This window comes from Cuculus canorus, chromosome 22 (assembly GCF_017976375.1).
Source record: "Cuculus canorus isolate bCucCan1 chromosome 22, bCucCan1.pri, whole genome shotgun sequence".
NCBI lineage: Eukaryota > Metazoa > Chordata > Aves > Cuculiformes > Cuculidae > Cuculus > Cuculus canorus.
The window spans coordinates 6,636,593-6,650,012 of NC_071422.1; the positions used below are offsets into that span (position 1 = coordinate 6,636,593).

A 13,420-nucleotide genomic window follows, 5' to 3' on the forward strand; every position below is an offset into this window, starting at 1 on the left:
TAAGTCTCCATCTCTTCTCCTCACTTCTGTTCAAAGACCCTCAAGGAACTGGTCAGGGTCCACCAGGAAGCCTCCCACTATTTTATCAGCTTTTCACAACACTTATACAAACAGCCCATCCCACCAGCAGTGCCCGGTTAGCGCTCATTAAACAAGAAGACTTCTTTCGTGGTTTTCCCTCTTCCCGGCATGTCATGCTGCTGTCAGTGGAAAGTGCATTTGTGTGCATGACCAGAAATGAAAGCCAGCTGCCCATGTGATGGACTAGAGAGATGAAAGAAAACTGCCCACTAGCAAGCCCAGCAGGATTTGACAGCCCTCTGTTCCCCAGCACATAAACCTAGCCGACCCCCAGCAGGGATCACACGAGGCACCAGCTCTCCAGCAGCCGCCCACGGCTCTGTCTTTTTGCAGGATTTAGTGAGTCAAGCACACAATTCATGCCAGAGGAGAGAGGGGTCAACCAGATGCCCCGGCAGAACTGAATCACAGAATCACAGAATCACCAGGTTGGAAAGGACCCACGGGATCATCGAGTCCAACCATTCCTAACACTCCCTTAAACCATGTCCCTCAGCACTTCATCCACCCTTTCCTTAAACACCTCCAGGGAAGGCGACTCGACCCCCTCCCTGGGCAGCTGTTCCAGTGCCCGAGGACTCTTTCCGTGAAGAATTTTTTTCTGAGATCCAACCTGAACCTCCCCTGGCGGAGCTTGAGGCCATTCCCTCTTGTCCTGTCCCTTGGGAGAAGAGCCCAGCTCCCTCCTCTCCACACCCTCCTTTCAGGCAGTTGTAGAGAGCAATAAGGTCTCCCCTCAGCCTCCTCTTCTCCAGGCTGAACAACCCCAGCTCTCTCAGCCGCTCCTCGTAAGATTTGTTCTCCAGCCCCTCACCAGCTTCGTTGCTCTTCTCTGGACGCTCCAGTGTCTCAACATCCTTCTTGTGGTGAGGGGCTCAGAACTCAACAGAGTATTTGAGGTGTGGTCTCACCAGTGCCGAGTACAGAGGGAGAATCCCCTCCCTGGCCCTGCTGGTGACCCCATTTCTGATGCAAAGTCCCACTAAGCACAGCTGATGCCTTAAATGCAGCCTAAACCTTATGCTTGCTCTTTGCAAGCCCAGTTTCACCATCCTCCTGCTCACCGAGCAGAACATTTTGCCAGGACTAACGATGCTTTTTGTCCCCGCTCTCCCCAGCGCTCCTTCTGCAGCGCCATGGCCGATGAGATCCGGCTGTCGCTCACCTGCCAACGACGGGTCAAGCACAAGCCCCAGCCCCCCGTCATGGTGAAGACGGACGCCGTGATCAACATGCACACGTTCAATGACCGACGGCTGCCAGGGAAGGACAACATGACCTGCAACACTGGATTGACACCTGTGTTTCCCTAGGGAATGGGAAGAGGGGGGTGGGAGGGAAGGAATAGCAGCAGGCAAGGCTGGATGCACTCTTAACTAGGGAAGAAAGGATTAAAATACAAGAAAAAAAAAAAACAGAAAAAAAATAAGCCTGGTTTGGTTCATTTCAAGAACAAGGCCTTTCCAACACAGCTGCATTGATCATCGGCATAGAAGCAAGAACTTCAAAGCACGGACTGCAACGTGGGGTTTGGGGCTTTTCTGGGGTTTTTGGTTCTTTTTTGTTGGTTTTTTTTTTCTTAAACGCTTAGATCCTACAGGCCTCATGGAGCCCAAACTCACTACCATCCAGGAGTCTGATGTTTACATACTGAAAACACAAGGAGGTGAAACAGAATTGAGCCAAACCAACCCTCGGAGGGTACGGAGAAGCCCCCCCCGAGCGAGGCTTTCTTTAGCATGGCAATAAAAAGAAACACTTTGTTGGGTGCAGCGTGAGCAGCCGTCTGTGCGAGCATCTATTCACCCCGACACACACAGCACATTTAGGATACGTTGTCCGCAAAAGGGAAAGGTATCTGTGATGCATCACGATGGTCAAGGGTGTGCCTTCTCTGGAAGCAGCTCATGGTGGCCCCTTAGCTCACGGCTGTGCTGGCCGTGGCCATCCATCCACAGCTGGGGGTGTGGTGGGAGAAGCCAACATACATCAGGAGGTCCAAGACAGCCAACTGTAAGGGGGGGAGTAAACCTGAACGGAGTCGAACTTCTGGCCAGGGATGGGACAGCACAGCGCGCATGGGATCTACTGCCATATCCGAGCGACACCACCCACACGCCCCACGCCCAGCGTGACCCCAGGATCTCCAGGTCCTCAGCTCCTTCACTCTTTCTGCAAAGCTCAGTCTCTCCTGCAAAGAAGTGCAGAAAGCAGCCGAGCCCACAGGCTTCAGCGGCAGCAGGAGTGTTTCCAAGAGCCGAACGGTACCAATTTCCACGAAATTCTGCCCTGCTGTGTTCACACCCACACCAGGAGAGGAGCGTACGTCTGGTCTGGGACTAAACGCTCTCCATGGCATCAGAGACCTGAAAGACAACGGTCTCAGCCTGGGACAAGCAGCACCGTGGGAGCCAAGCTTGACCCCCGTCCTGTTCCGCCTGCGGAACCGCAGCCCCTCAGGCAGCATCTCCATGGGATGGAAGCAAATACATACAAAAAATGTTCTGAAGAAATCTTCCACGAACTGTGTTCTTACTTTCAGGTTGCTGAACCCAGAAGGCTGGTCCTGCGCATTGATTTAGTTGGAATTACCAAAGATCCCTCTGGTGACCTGATGTAACGCTCCAGTAACTTCCCTCTGTTCCGTCCCTCCACGGGGAACCACGTGGGTGGCCAGTGGGACGCTCGGTGGGTTAATTTGCAAAGTGAAACAACTAGTGATGGCTCTGCTTGTCGTAAGCCAAAGCATCACACGGAGAGGACTGCAAAGGTGCTTCAAAGTTCTGATTTAACCACCGGTGGTGAAGAACAGAGCAACCTCCTGCCCTCGCATGATGGCACTGGTGACGTACCCACCACCTAAACCCTGGGTTGGAGGGCAGTGAGGTGACAACATCCCAACGGTGCCCGAGCTCTGCATCCCAAAACTTCACCCTCTGTGTTGTGAGCGTAGAAGCCACCGCGGGACCCGGCAGCTGAGCTGACCCAGTTTGCCCTCTCCTTGCTGCGAGGCCTTTCTGGAAAGTTTGCTCTTGCCCTAAGGAACAAACCTGGTTGGAGCCGATCTCAGATCTCGTTTCCCACCTGTTTCTTTCCCAGGCTCCCTTAGGAAGGTGATCTTTGGAGCTGATCAGAATTAGCAAATTAGCTCAAGGGGAGATGGCTCTTCCCCCACCACCACACACACCATAATTTGTCCTTTGTTCGTTTGTCCGTGACTTAAAAAAGCAACACAGTGACCTTAAACCATTTGTCACATTTTGACTCAAGCAAAGGTATGCAAAGAATTTACGTTACATTTTCACCTTTTCATAGAAAACAGGGAAAATTAGGGATGAAAGCTGCCAATTCCTCATGTTCTCAATAGTCTGCTGATCAAATACCTACAGCGGAGACAGATTGGACATATGGGTCTGTGTCCCAAAGCTACTGACATTCGTTCAGTGTTTCTTGTCAGAGTAGCAGGCTTTATGTTTCCTTTGCAGATTTTTAAACTCTTCGAGATTTTTACAATTAAAAAAAGAGATAAAAGCAGAGATAAAAACAAAGCCTGAAACTGGCTTTCAACATCCAGAGAGAGTAAAATACCACTGAAAATAGCATTTATTTTGCTACTTGGCAGATTTTTTTTCAAGATAAATAAATATCACTAATACCACAAACCCCAGCTGGACTTGCTTTTACTCTCAAAAATCCCAAAGCGACAGGTGAGAATGTGGAATTACTGGTGCTATCTGCCAACAAGACCAAACCCTGTAGATCAACCTTTTCCCTCTTTGCACTGACCATAAATCAGCTATGAAATAGCCGCTGACTTCATGCATCTACATTATGGGTTTATGCTTAAATCCTGATCAGTGAAACGTTTGACGTGTTTAACAAAGAAATGTTCTGCACTGCTAAGAACACGAGGGCTGGGGGAGCTGCCGGGGAGCCCGGCTGGGGAGATCGCGGGCTCCAACCTGCTCACTGTGAGCTGAGAGGACCACGAGATGGTTATAGCCCTCAGCCTTCCCGCTGCAAACCTGGAGTGAGGAGTGGGAACGCAGCCTCTCGCCACACCGCTAGCAGAGCCTGGAGTGTCTCCTGTCATTCTCCTTTACCCCGTTTGCTTCTTGCCTTCACCCTAAGGAGCACAGGAACCCGTAAGCCACACGGTGTTTAATTGCAGAGGAGAAGCAACGAGCCTAACGCTCAGCAGTGATGCACTGGGAGACTTCAGAAGGGGCAGAGCTGGTGAAAAAGCCCCAAAGCCTTCTGCGAGCTATTTTGGGACCTGTTTGTGACTAGAGATGACTTTGAAATCATCTGACTTCCAACTGCGTTTAAATCAGTTCTTTTCTTTGCTTGGTGGGACGGACTGAAAAAGTGAGGAGGGAAGAAAGAAAAGACAGGTTTAGGCTGTTAAACTGTATCAAAACTGCTGTCACCTCAGTTCACTCTTCCTTTATCACTTGCTTTTTCCCCTCCAGCTCTCCTGTGAGGCAGAGCAGGGGCTTTGTCTGGGGTTGCTTTTATGTTTGGAGTCAACCAACAGCGCGCGTTGCGTCCGATGTCCAGAGGACAGATCCACAGAGATGGAATATGTAAAGGGAAACCAGCTCAGAAAACTACTGCTCCCTCCTCGGTGGGTGCTTCTGCGGATCGGGACTCAGCTGGGTGCAAGCATGGGTGCTCTCTGGGAAGGGGACAGCAAAGGGACTCTGCAAGCTGGTGGCAGCAGTGGCAGCCGTCACCCAGCACCCACTCACCCACGTGCGGCCAAACTATGCGGAGCCCCAAACCCCAACACTCTGCAACGGTGAGATGCGATGGGGCATCACCATGGGTGCTCAGGGCTGGCTGGACAGGAGCATCCTGGGCACCAACATCACAAGCCCTCTGCTGTCTGTACCTTACTTTGACATGTTTCTCAAAAAAAAAGACAACAAAAAGACAAAAAAAAGAAAAAAAAAATCAGAAAAGAGCGTGAAAAAAAGGAAAAATTGGTCTCCGTGACATTCAGGGGATTTTCCTTTGTGGACATGCAGAATTTCTATGAATATAGTTTTTTGTAAACATTTTGTAACGATTTTGGTTTCATAGTAACTGTGTTACTTGCTGATCATTCTAGGCTGATGTAAATAAAATTTCCAAAAAAAAAAAGAAAGAGAAAAAATTCTGATTATTTTCCTTTTTCAGACACTGTGATATATCGAAGTGCACAGTTTGCTGTATGAAGTAATATGGTTTTAAATTTTAAATAAAAAAATCATTTCTAGAAAATAACAAAGTTGATGCCTGTTTATCTGATAGAGAGGAGATTGAGATGAGATCTTAGGAAGAAATGTTCTCCTGTGAGGGTGGGGAGGCCCTGGCCCAGGTTGCCCAGAGCAGTGGTGGTGCCCCATCCCTGGAAGGGTTCAAGGCCAGGTTGGATGGGGCTTGGAGCCCCTGATCCAGTGGGAGGTGTCCCTGCCCATGACAGGGGGTGGAAATGGATGGGCTTTGAGGTCCCTTCCGACCCAAACCATTCGATGATAACCCTTTCCTTCCCTGTTGAAATTTCATACGCAGGAAGAAGCTGTTTAATGACATCCCTCGTGTCTCTGTAGAATCAGCCATACAAAGCCATGGAGAAGAACCCCAATTCCCAGCTAAACGCAAACATCTCAGACAAGGTGCTTCTGCTTGCCAGGCAGGATTTGTGCATTTAGGAGCAGTGATGATGAGTTTGACCACAACCCGTAGAGAGGACGGAAAGAACTTGGTTGCTTCACCCTCAGGCAGAGACGGGTAAGACAGCCAACGAGGTGCCGACAGCGGAACTCTCCGTGTCCTCATACACCTACAGAAAGTTTGGTGTCAGACAAATAATTAAGTCTGGATACTCCACAAAGAGCCATTGCAGAAATGCTCTCCCAACACCGATTGCCCAAAGCCCGCGTGTGCGTTTCATTATGGAAGGAGCCCGAGCCCAACACCCTTCAACAAGACCCCAGGTCCCCAGCGGGCTTCAAGGTTCATAAAAGCTCTGTTTACCTCCTCTTCCTTTCCATGTAAGTCAAAAATCTTATTAGCCTGATAAAAGTTGAAAGCACCCTAAAGGCTAGTGTTTATTAGCCTGAAATCTTTATGACTCTGCTTTATTACACTGAGGCAGGGAGAAAACGGCTGTGGTTTCCAGGACAGGAGCTATGAGAGCGATCGGAGCTGAGCTATTCGAGGCTACAATAAAACAAACCCAAAAAGCAGAGGCTGGGGATCACTAGCTCAGCGCCTGCAGCGAGCTCTGCACGCCAGAGCACAGCTCCCCTTCACTGCAAGGGACAGGCAGTGCCCTGGAAACGTGTTTGGGGTAGAAGGGGCACGTTTTAGGTGTTTGTGGCCAAGAAGGCCAACGGCATCTTGGCTTGGATCAGAAACGGTGTGGCCAGCAGGGCCAGGGAGGAGATTCTCCCTCTGTACTCGGCACTGGTGAGACCGCACCTTGAGTACTGTGTTGAGTTCTGGGCCCCTCACCACAAGAAGGATGTTGAGGCTCTGGAGTGTGTCCAGAGAAGAGCAACAAAGCTGGTGAGGGGGCTGGAGAACAAGGGTTATGAGGAGCAGCTGAGAGAGCTGGGGTTGTTTAGCCTGGAGAAGAGGAGGCTGAGGGGAGACCTTATTGCCCTCTACAACTGCCTGAAAGGAGGTTGTGGAGAGGAGGGAGCTGGGCTCTTCTCCCAAGTGACAGAGGACAGGACAAGAGGGAATGGCCTGAAGCTCCATCAGGGGAGGTTCAGGTTGGATATCAGAAAAAAATTCTTCACAGTAAGAGTCCTCGGGCACTGGAACAGCTGCCCAGGGAGGGGGTCGAATCACCTTCCCTGGAGGTGTTTAAGGAACGGGTGGATGAAGTGCTGAGGGACATGGTTTAGGGAGTGTTAGGAATGGTTGGACTCGATGATCCAGTGGGTCCTTTCCAACCTGGTGATTCTATGATTCTATGATCACCCTTATGCTGAGATTTAAAAGACAAATCCTTCCCATTTTAATTATTTTTAAGGGTCATTCTCACAAATCATAGAATGCTTTGGGTCAGAAGGTAACTTAAAGGTCACCTTATTCCACCCCCCCGCCTGTCTCTCATCTCTATTCACTCGAGCCCCTCAGGAAAACTACAGCTTTGATGCTCTTGCCAAGGAAGGAATTTTTGAGCAAAGCTGAGTCTCACCTTTATATTCTGATCCACAATCAATACGCAGAGAATATGTCAAAAAGAAGAAGGGGAAAAAAGGGAGAAGGAACTCATGCCTTTGCAAAGCTTCTTAAGACATTGCTTAGCGTGTGAGACCTGCTTCTGGGAATGAAACCCCTCTTTAAAGACTGCAGTAAGGGAACATTTGGTTGTGCCTGCCGAGGACAGCACGGGGCAGGACAGGGCAGCGCGGGCTGACCCTGCACCGCAAACCTTTGTCTGCGCTAAGAATAAGAGCAATTATCAACATAAATCATTATCACCAATAACGCGAGGCAGCAATTAACCTTGTCAGTCAAGAGATCACCCTTTGCTGACGGTGAACTCACCACCTCAAAGCTGCCAATCATGCTGCAAATGAATAATTAATCAGACAACAGATTTCACTCATAAAAAAGGCGATCGGTTCCCTTTGAGTGCAATTAGTCCCTCTGGGCAAAGGAGGGACAACATCAGGAAACAGTGCAAGAGGCACCTCTGCGCGGGCTCCCACCTCCCTTTTCCATCCAGGCCCCTTCAGACGTTTTAGATCTTCATCTCAGCAAACAGAACAATTTTGAACCTGCATTTCGTCCAGCAAAATTCTATTTTACAGCAGTAATTGTACATCTGCGCCCAGGTGTTTCCCTGATCCTGGGTGTCAGAGCGCTGGAGCATCCTCACGCCTGCCAAAATGAACCACCACGACTCCTCCTTCGCATTCCTGCTCTCTATCCAGCAGCTACAAACACCAACTCTTCCCTTCTCCCTCAAACCAAACAAAAACTTCTGCATTCGGGACATATTTCAGGCAAGTTTGGACCTTAATGGACCTGATTTCCTTAAGGAACAGAGAGAATGAGGGAAGCAGGAAAGTCAGCTTCTCCTCTAATGCACGACGTGGAGGGTTTGACACACCGAGAGATGGTCACTACGCACCAGAAGAACTGAGGTGGCATCCTTACCATAGCCCACAACAGCCGTGGAAACAAGGAGCTGGAACTGCTTATCATAAAATAACTTCCCATGTGAAAAAGCCATTGCCTTTCAGGAGCCGAGAGCCTTTTGGGATCGCAATGTGATTTTCCATGGTGGCATCAGCATCATCTCAAGGAGCTCGCTGAGTGTCAGGGGTGAGCAGGACACACGCTGTGTCCATCTCTTGCTCCATAAATAAGAAATCGAAGCGCCGTGTGCCACAGATGAAGAGCAGAGAGCTGAGGAGCCTCCTCCAGAGACCCTGCCCGCAGCCCCCACCCACCAGCAGGGTTCTCCAGACCCTACACATCAGCACCTACGGACATAGGGCTTTCTTCTGTATTTCCAGGCATTAAAAGCACCAACAAAACAAAACCACACAACCCTTCACCTCAAGCAAAGAACTTTCCTCACGCTGCTCTTGCCTGGCGCATCCCCTGCGGTGCCTGAGGATCCATGTCTTCAGGGAGATGGGAGAGTATGAGAAGATGGCCTTGGTGAGGCAAGGGAGCACCAAGGATGGGTCAGGACTGGAGCAGAATCAGGCCCTGCTGCCAGACCAGAGGAGCTGGAAGTATTAGCGCACAGGGACGTTTTCAGAGCTGAAAGCGCTGAGCACTTGGCTGGGGCAGCGAGGGTGCTGACACCTTTTATCGTGAGTACCATCAACGGTGCTATTTAGCACTCTCTGAACACCGACTGAGAGCGCGATCTTAGTAAACAAGAAGTCTTTTGGCAGCGCTGAAGTAACATATGGGCTCTGTATAGGATGTGTCTCGAAACGCAGGTTGTCGATTAGCAAAGCGACTGTTACAGAGCTAATACTCCACAACCCCAAAGCTACTGCGCATCGGCTGAAAGGAGGAGCAGGTGGAACCAGAATAGGATCTCCAGCAGAAGGGAGAGGGGAATCATTACAGGAAGAAAGGGGGCATATGGTAGAGTAGAGGGGATATGAATCCCTGCAAAAAAGACCAGAAGTGGTCTGCAGAAAGGCTTCAGGCACAGACCATCCATCGTTTTAGGGCTTTTTACCCTTTAGCACTCATTTTCACCCTCCCCTGCTGCTCAGACATCCTTTCCATTTTCTCCATGCATGCTGTTTGCTCGCATTATGGCTTTGTCTCCATTAATGTGTTTATCTTTCGTCCCCTGCTTTGTTGGATGCATCACTCGCTGGTTCTTTATAGCCAAGTGTTTGCCAGGCTTTGAAAGCGAATTTTGCTCAGGGAAGCTGAAGCTGCTGCTCACACTGTTGTTACTGCGTGTGTCATTAACCATGGAGATGTACACCAGTTTCACAGAGTGAGTAGCAGCCTCTCGCACTCCTCAGCGCTCCGAAGCGGAGGGGCTGCGTGTGCCCAGGTGAACCAGCCCACAAGGGTAGCCCCATGGTTCATTCTTCACAGGCTCAGGAGCAGGATCTGGGCACTCACCCCTCTGGGACTGCCACAAGCAGCAAACCCATGGAAGAACCCTAATGCTCCCAGATGCCTCCAAAGCTTCAAGTTAGAACTCACGAGAAATCCCAGTGCTTCGGCATTCGCATCACACAGACCTGCCCGAGCTGTTGTCTTCCTGCTCTTGGCTCAGGACATGTCCAGAGAAGGGTAATGAAGCTGGTGAAAGGTCTAGAGAACAAGTTTTATGAGGAGCCACTGAGGGTCCTGGGGCTGTTTAGTCTGGAGAAAAGGAGGCTGAGGAGAGACCTCATCGCTCTCTGCAGCTCCTGAAAGGTGGTTGTAGCAAGGTGGGTGCTGGTGTCATCTCCCAAGTAACAAGCAATAGGACAAGAGGAAATGACCTCAAGTTGCACCAGAGGAGGGTTATTATACTGGATATTATGAAATACTCCTTCATGGAAAGAGTGGTGAAACATTGGAAGAGGCTGCCGAGGGCAGTGATGGAGTCTCCATTCTCAAGGGGTTCAAAAAACACATAGACATGGCACTTTGGGACATGGTTTAGTAGGCAAGGTGCTGTTTGGCTGGTGGTTGGACTGGGTGAGCTTAGAGGTCTTTTCCAACCTTAATGATTCTATTCTATGTAATAGAATTCAACCCACAGTGCAGTCACCCACCCAAGGAATACCAGATCAGTGTCCGGGATCTCACTGCCTAAATCCCACCCCACCACTGTGGGGGTTCTCTACCTGGAAAGACTCATCCTTTCTCTCTCAAGACTCAAAGCTGCTGTTCCTTAACCCAGGAAAGCATTTGAGCACAGCAGAAAAGTTTTGGTTCGGCAAAAACTTCAAGATGTGGGAAAGGAATGGTTTTTTATTCCAAGTATTTCTGCAATATTGCTCTCCTTTTTTTTTCGGTGGCCTGGCTCAAATTGCTCTCAGAGACGTAATTAAAGTGTTTAAGAAGCATCTGTCATTATTAAAACAAAGTTGCTTTGCAATTTTATTATTTTGCTGCAGTTTCATTATCTTATGCAAATGAGCTGTCGTTTCCCTTCTGCAGCGTGGGCTGCAGAGGGATAGGAGCCCCAGTGAGAAAATTTATTACCAGCCTCTCACTCTTGAGATTATCAATTGCAAATGAAGGAACATAAATACATCTTCTTTAGCTGCTTATGCCACATTAAGGAATGTGCTCCAAGCTAATGGCTTTGCCACTCTGGTCTGCTCAGACGGGAACAGAGTGTGGTACGGGAGGAGAGCTTTAGTTCGCAGAAGCATTAGAGAGGCTTGAGTAGCTGGGTGTTAAGCAGCTGGTTGGTACTCCAATGCTAATCCCAGTCTATCCTGCAGATGATCATGCAGCTACAATAGGTAATACAATTAGAACAGTTTGTCTTTTAGGATGAATTCATGTCCTCTTGATGCGCCGCAACATAATCACACCCCAAAGCCCTGCTCACATTTCTTGCTTCATAGATCGTTCACGCACACACGAGTCGAAATTTCCACTGTGCCTTGCTGCCCTCATGTTCCCTTGGCACAAAACACACTTTGCCTCTAACTCCAAACCTCCTTGAAGGCTTTGAGCTCAGCTGCATCGGCTGGATGGCGAGAGATTCCCAAGCCCATGGGGAGCAGGATCGCTTCGGCCACGGCCACCAGAGACATTCTTCTCCCCTCCTGGCTGGAAATTCAGTGTGAACATCAGCAGGTCATCTGTGTGCGCAGACCTAGCAGAGCTGAACAGCTCTGACGCAGCCACATCGGTCACCTCAGCACAAGGACCATCACCCGAATTGTTTCAGAGCTGAACAACCCTGGGGAAGCTGGAAAAACTAAACGTAGCTACTGTGTTTTTTTTCCTCCCAATAGAGCTACACCAGAACAGAAATTATCTATATCATAGATCCTTAACATCAACAGGGCAGGATTTGGCCCACATATGATAAAGCTTACCTATCACGCTCATACTTACAACCTCCAGCCACTACTTCTCATCTCTCTCCCCATCATCTGGCTCCCTGAAGAGCCAGAAGGGCAACAAGCCTTCAAGGTGCTTTGCAAGCCATTACAGGAGCCCTCGTTTCTGTCATCAAAGATCTGGCAGCATCAGACTTTAGTAAGCACCAAAGAACACTAGCGAAGAGGCAATCAGCTAAGCAGAGCGGCCACAAACATGCAGGCTCAAACAGGGATGCTGGGGTCCCGTTCCCCGGCATCCACAAGCACTGCGGGTCCCCGTGTACCAGAGATCCCCAGCAAAGGCAAAAGTACGTTTCCTTAAAGCCGTCGTAGCCGGCAGCAATGATGCCTCACATCGTGCCATGCACACCTGGCAGCCGGCAAGCAAACATCCCTCCGAAGTGGGTAATTAATGCTATCTAGGGCCAGTTTATTCCAATCAATATAGCACTCCACATCGGTATTCGCCACAGCTTTCTTCTGTTTCAGAGGGTTAGAAAATGTTATTATCCAGACAAACCCCTAATTCCAACAAATTCGATTACCCGGGTAAATGAAAAATAACGCAAACAAACCCATTTGAGATTGTGACGCCAAATCGCTTGTCGGTGGGTTTATTTATTTCTTGCTAACAGGATTTACAGTGCAAACCACTTGGGTTTAAAAGTAGTTGGCAAGGAGCAGCCCTTGGGCATCCAGGGACACAACCGTAAACCCCTGATTATCTTACAAGCTTCCCACCAAACAACTTCTCTGAGGAACCAGCCCTTCCAGAATAATTGGGTGAGGTTTTTTCTCTCCCTCTCATCTCTTCTATCCTGGTTGGTGAGGTCAGAGCTCTCCAAGTTGGACTTAAAGAACTGCTTACATGACCACGAATGTTAAACATGAGATTTGGAAACCTCTTAAACTGTTCTTTCACCCTTTAGGCTTTTCTCACCGATAGGTAGAAAGTCTGGCAAACAAATTTACAACCCCCAACGTGCACGGTACAATTTAAGTAGATGCTGCAAAATGGTCGCAGAAAGTAAAGCTGGAACATTTAATCCCCTCCGGATTGAGGTCTGGTGAAACAGTGTGGACTGACTCAGGGATGGACACACACCAGGTGAGCACAAGAACTGAAATTCCAATTTTCACACCCAAGAAAAGCTGTCATGGCATTCCTTTGAAATGAGCCACCAAGCAAGGATGATTGATTAAGTAAACAACAAAGCTGGGGGGAAAAGGCGATGTTATTGTTTTTCACGGAGGAAGGGGAAGTAATTTTCATTACAAAGCCCCCAATGAAAATCTGAAAGCAATCTAAAGTTGTTTCGTTTTTCTCAAAATGTCATAATGAGAGAAATGCTGCTTTTCCCATCAGGGTTGCAGGGACACGAGCCAGCAGTGAGCCCTGGCAGCCCAGAGGACAACCGTGTCCTGGGGGGCATCCAGCAAGGGGACTGCCCCACTCTGCTCCATGCTGGTGCAGCTCCACCTTGAGCCCTGGGGGCAGTTTTGGGCATCCCAGAATAAAAAGGACCTAAAGCTGCTGGAGAGCATCCAGAGGAGAGCACGAGGCTGGTGAAGGGTTTAAAGAGGAACCCGTATGAGGAGCAGCTAAAGTCACTGGGTCTGTTCAGCCTGGAGAAAAGGAGACTGAAGGGAGACCTCATTGTGGTCTGCAGCTTCCTCACAAGGGGAGGAGGAGCAGGTGCTGAGCTCTTCTCTCTGGACCAGAGGAAATGGCAGGAAGATGCACCAGAGGAGGGTTAGGTTGGGTATCAGGGAAAGGTTCTTCCCCCAGAGGG

General features: G+C 49.4%; 1 protein-coding gene across 1 annotated transcript in view; it reads left to right on the top strand.

Annotated features, from left to right (window-relative positions):
- The window catches only part of GRIK3 (glutamate ionotropic receptor kainate type subunit 3), a 136,881-nt gene extending 131,883 nt beyond the window's left edge, over nucleotides 1–4,998 (top strand). Inside the window, exon 16 of the mRNA XM_009567817.2 lies at nucleotides 1,200–4,998. Coding sequence (XP_009566112.1) covers nucleotides 1,200–1,394 — 195 coding nt within the window. The 3' untranslated portion in view covers nucleotides 1,395–4,998. The remainder of the gene's footprint in view (nucleotides 1–1,199) is intronic.
- The last annotated feature ends 8,422 nt before the right edge of the window (nucleotides 4,999–13,420 follow it).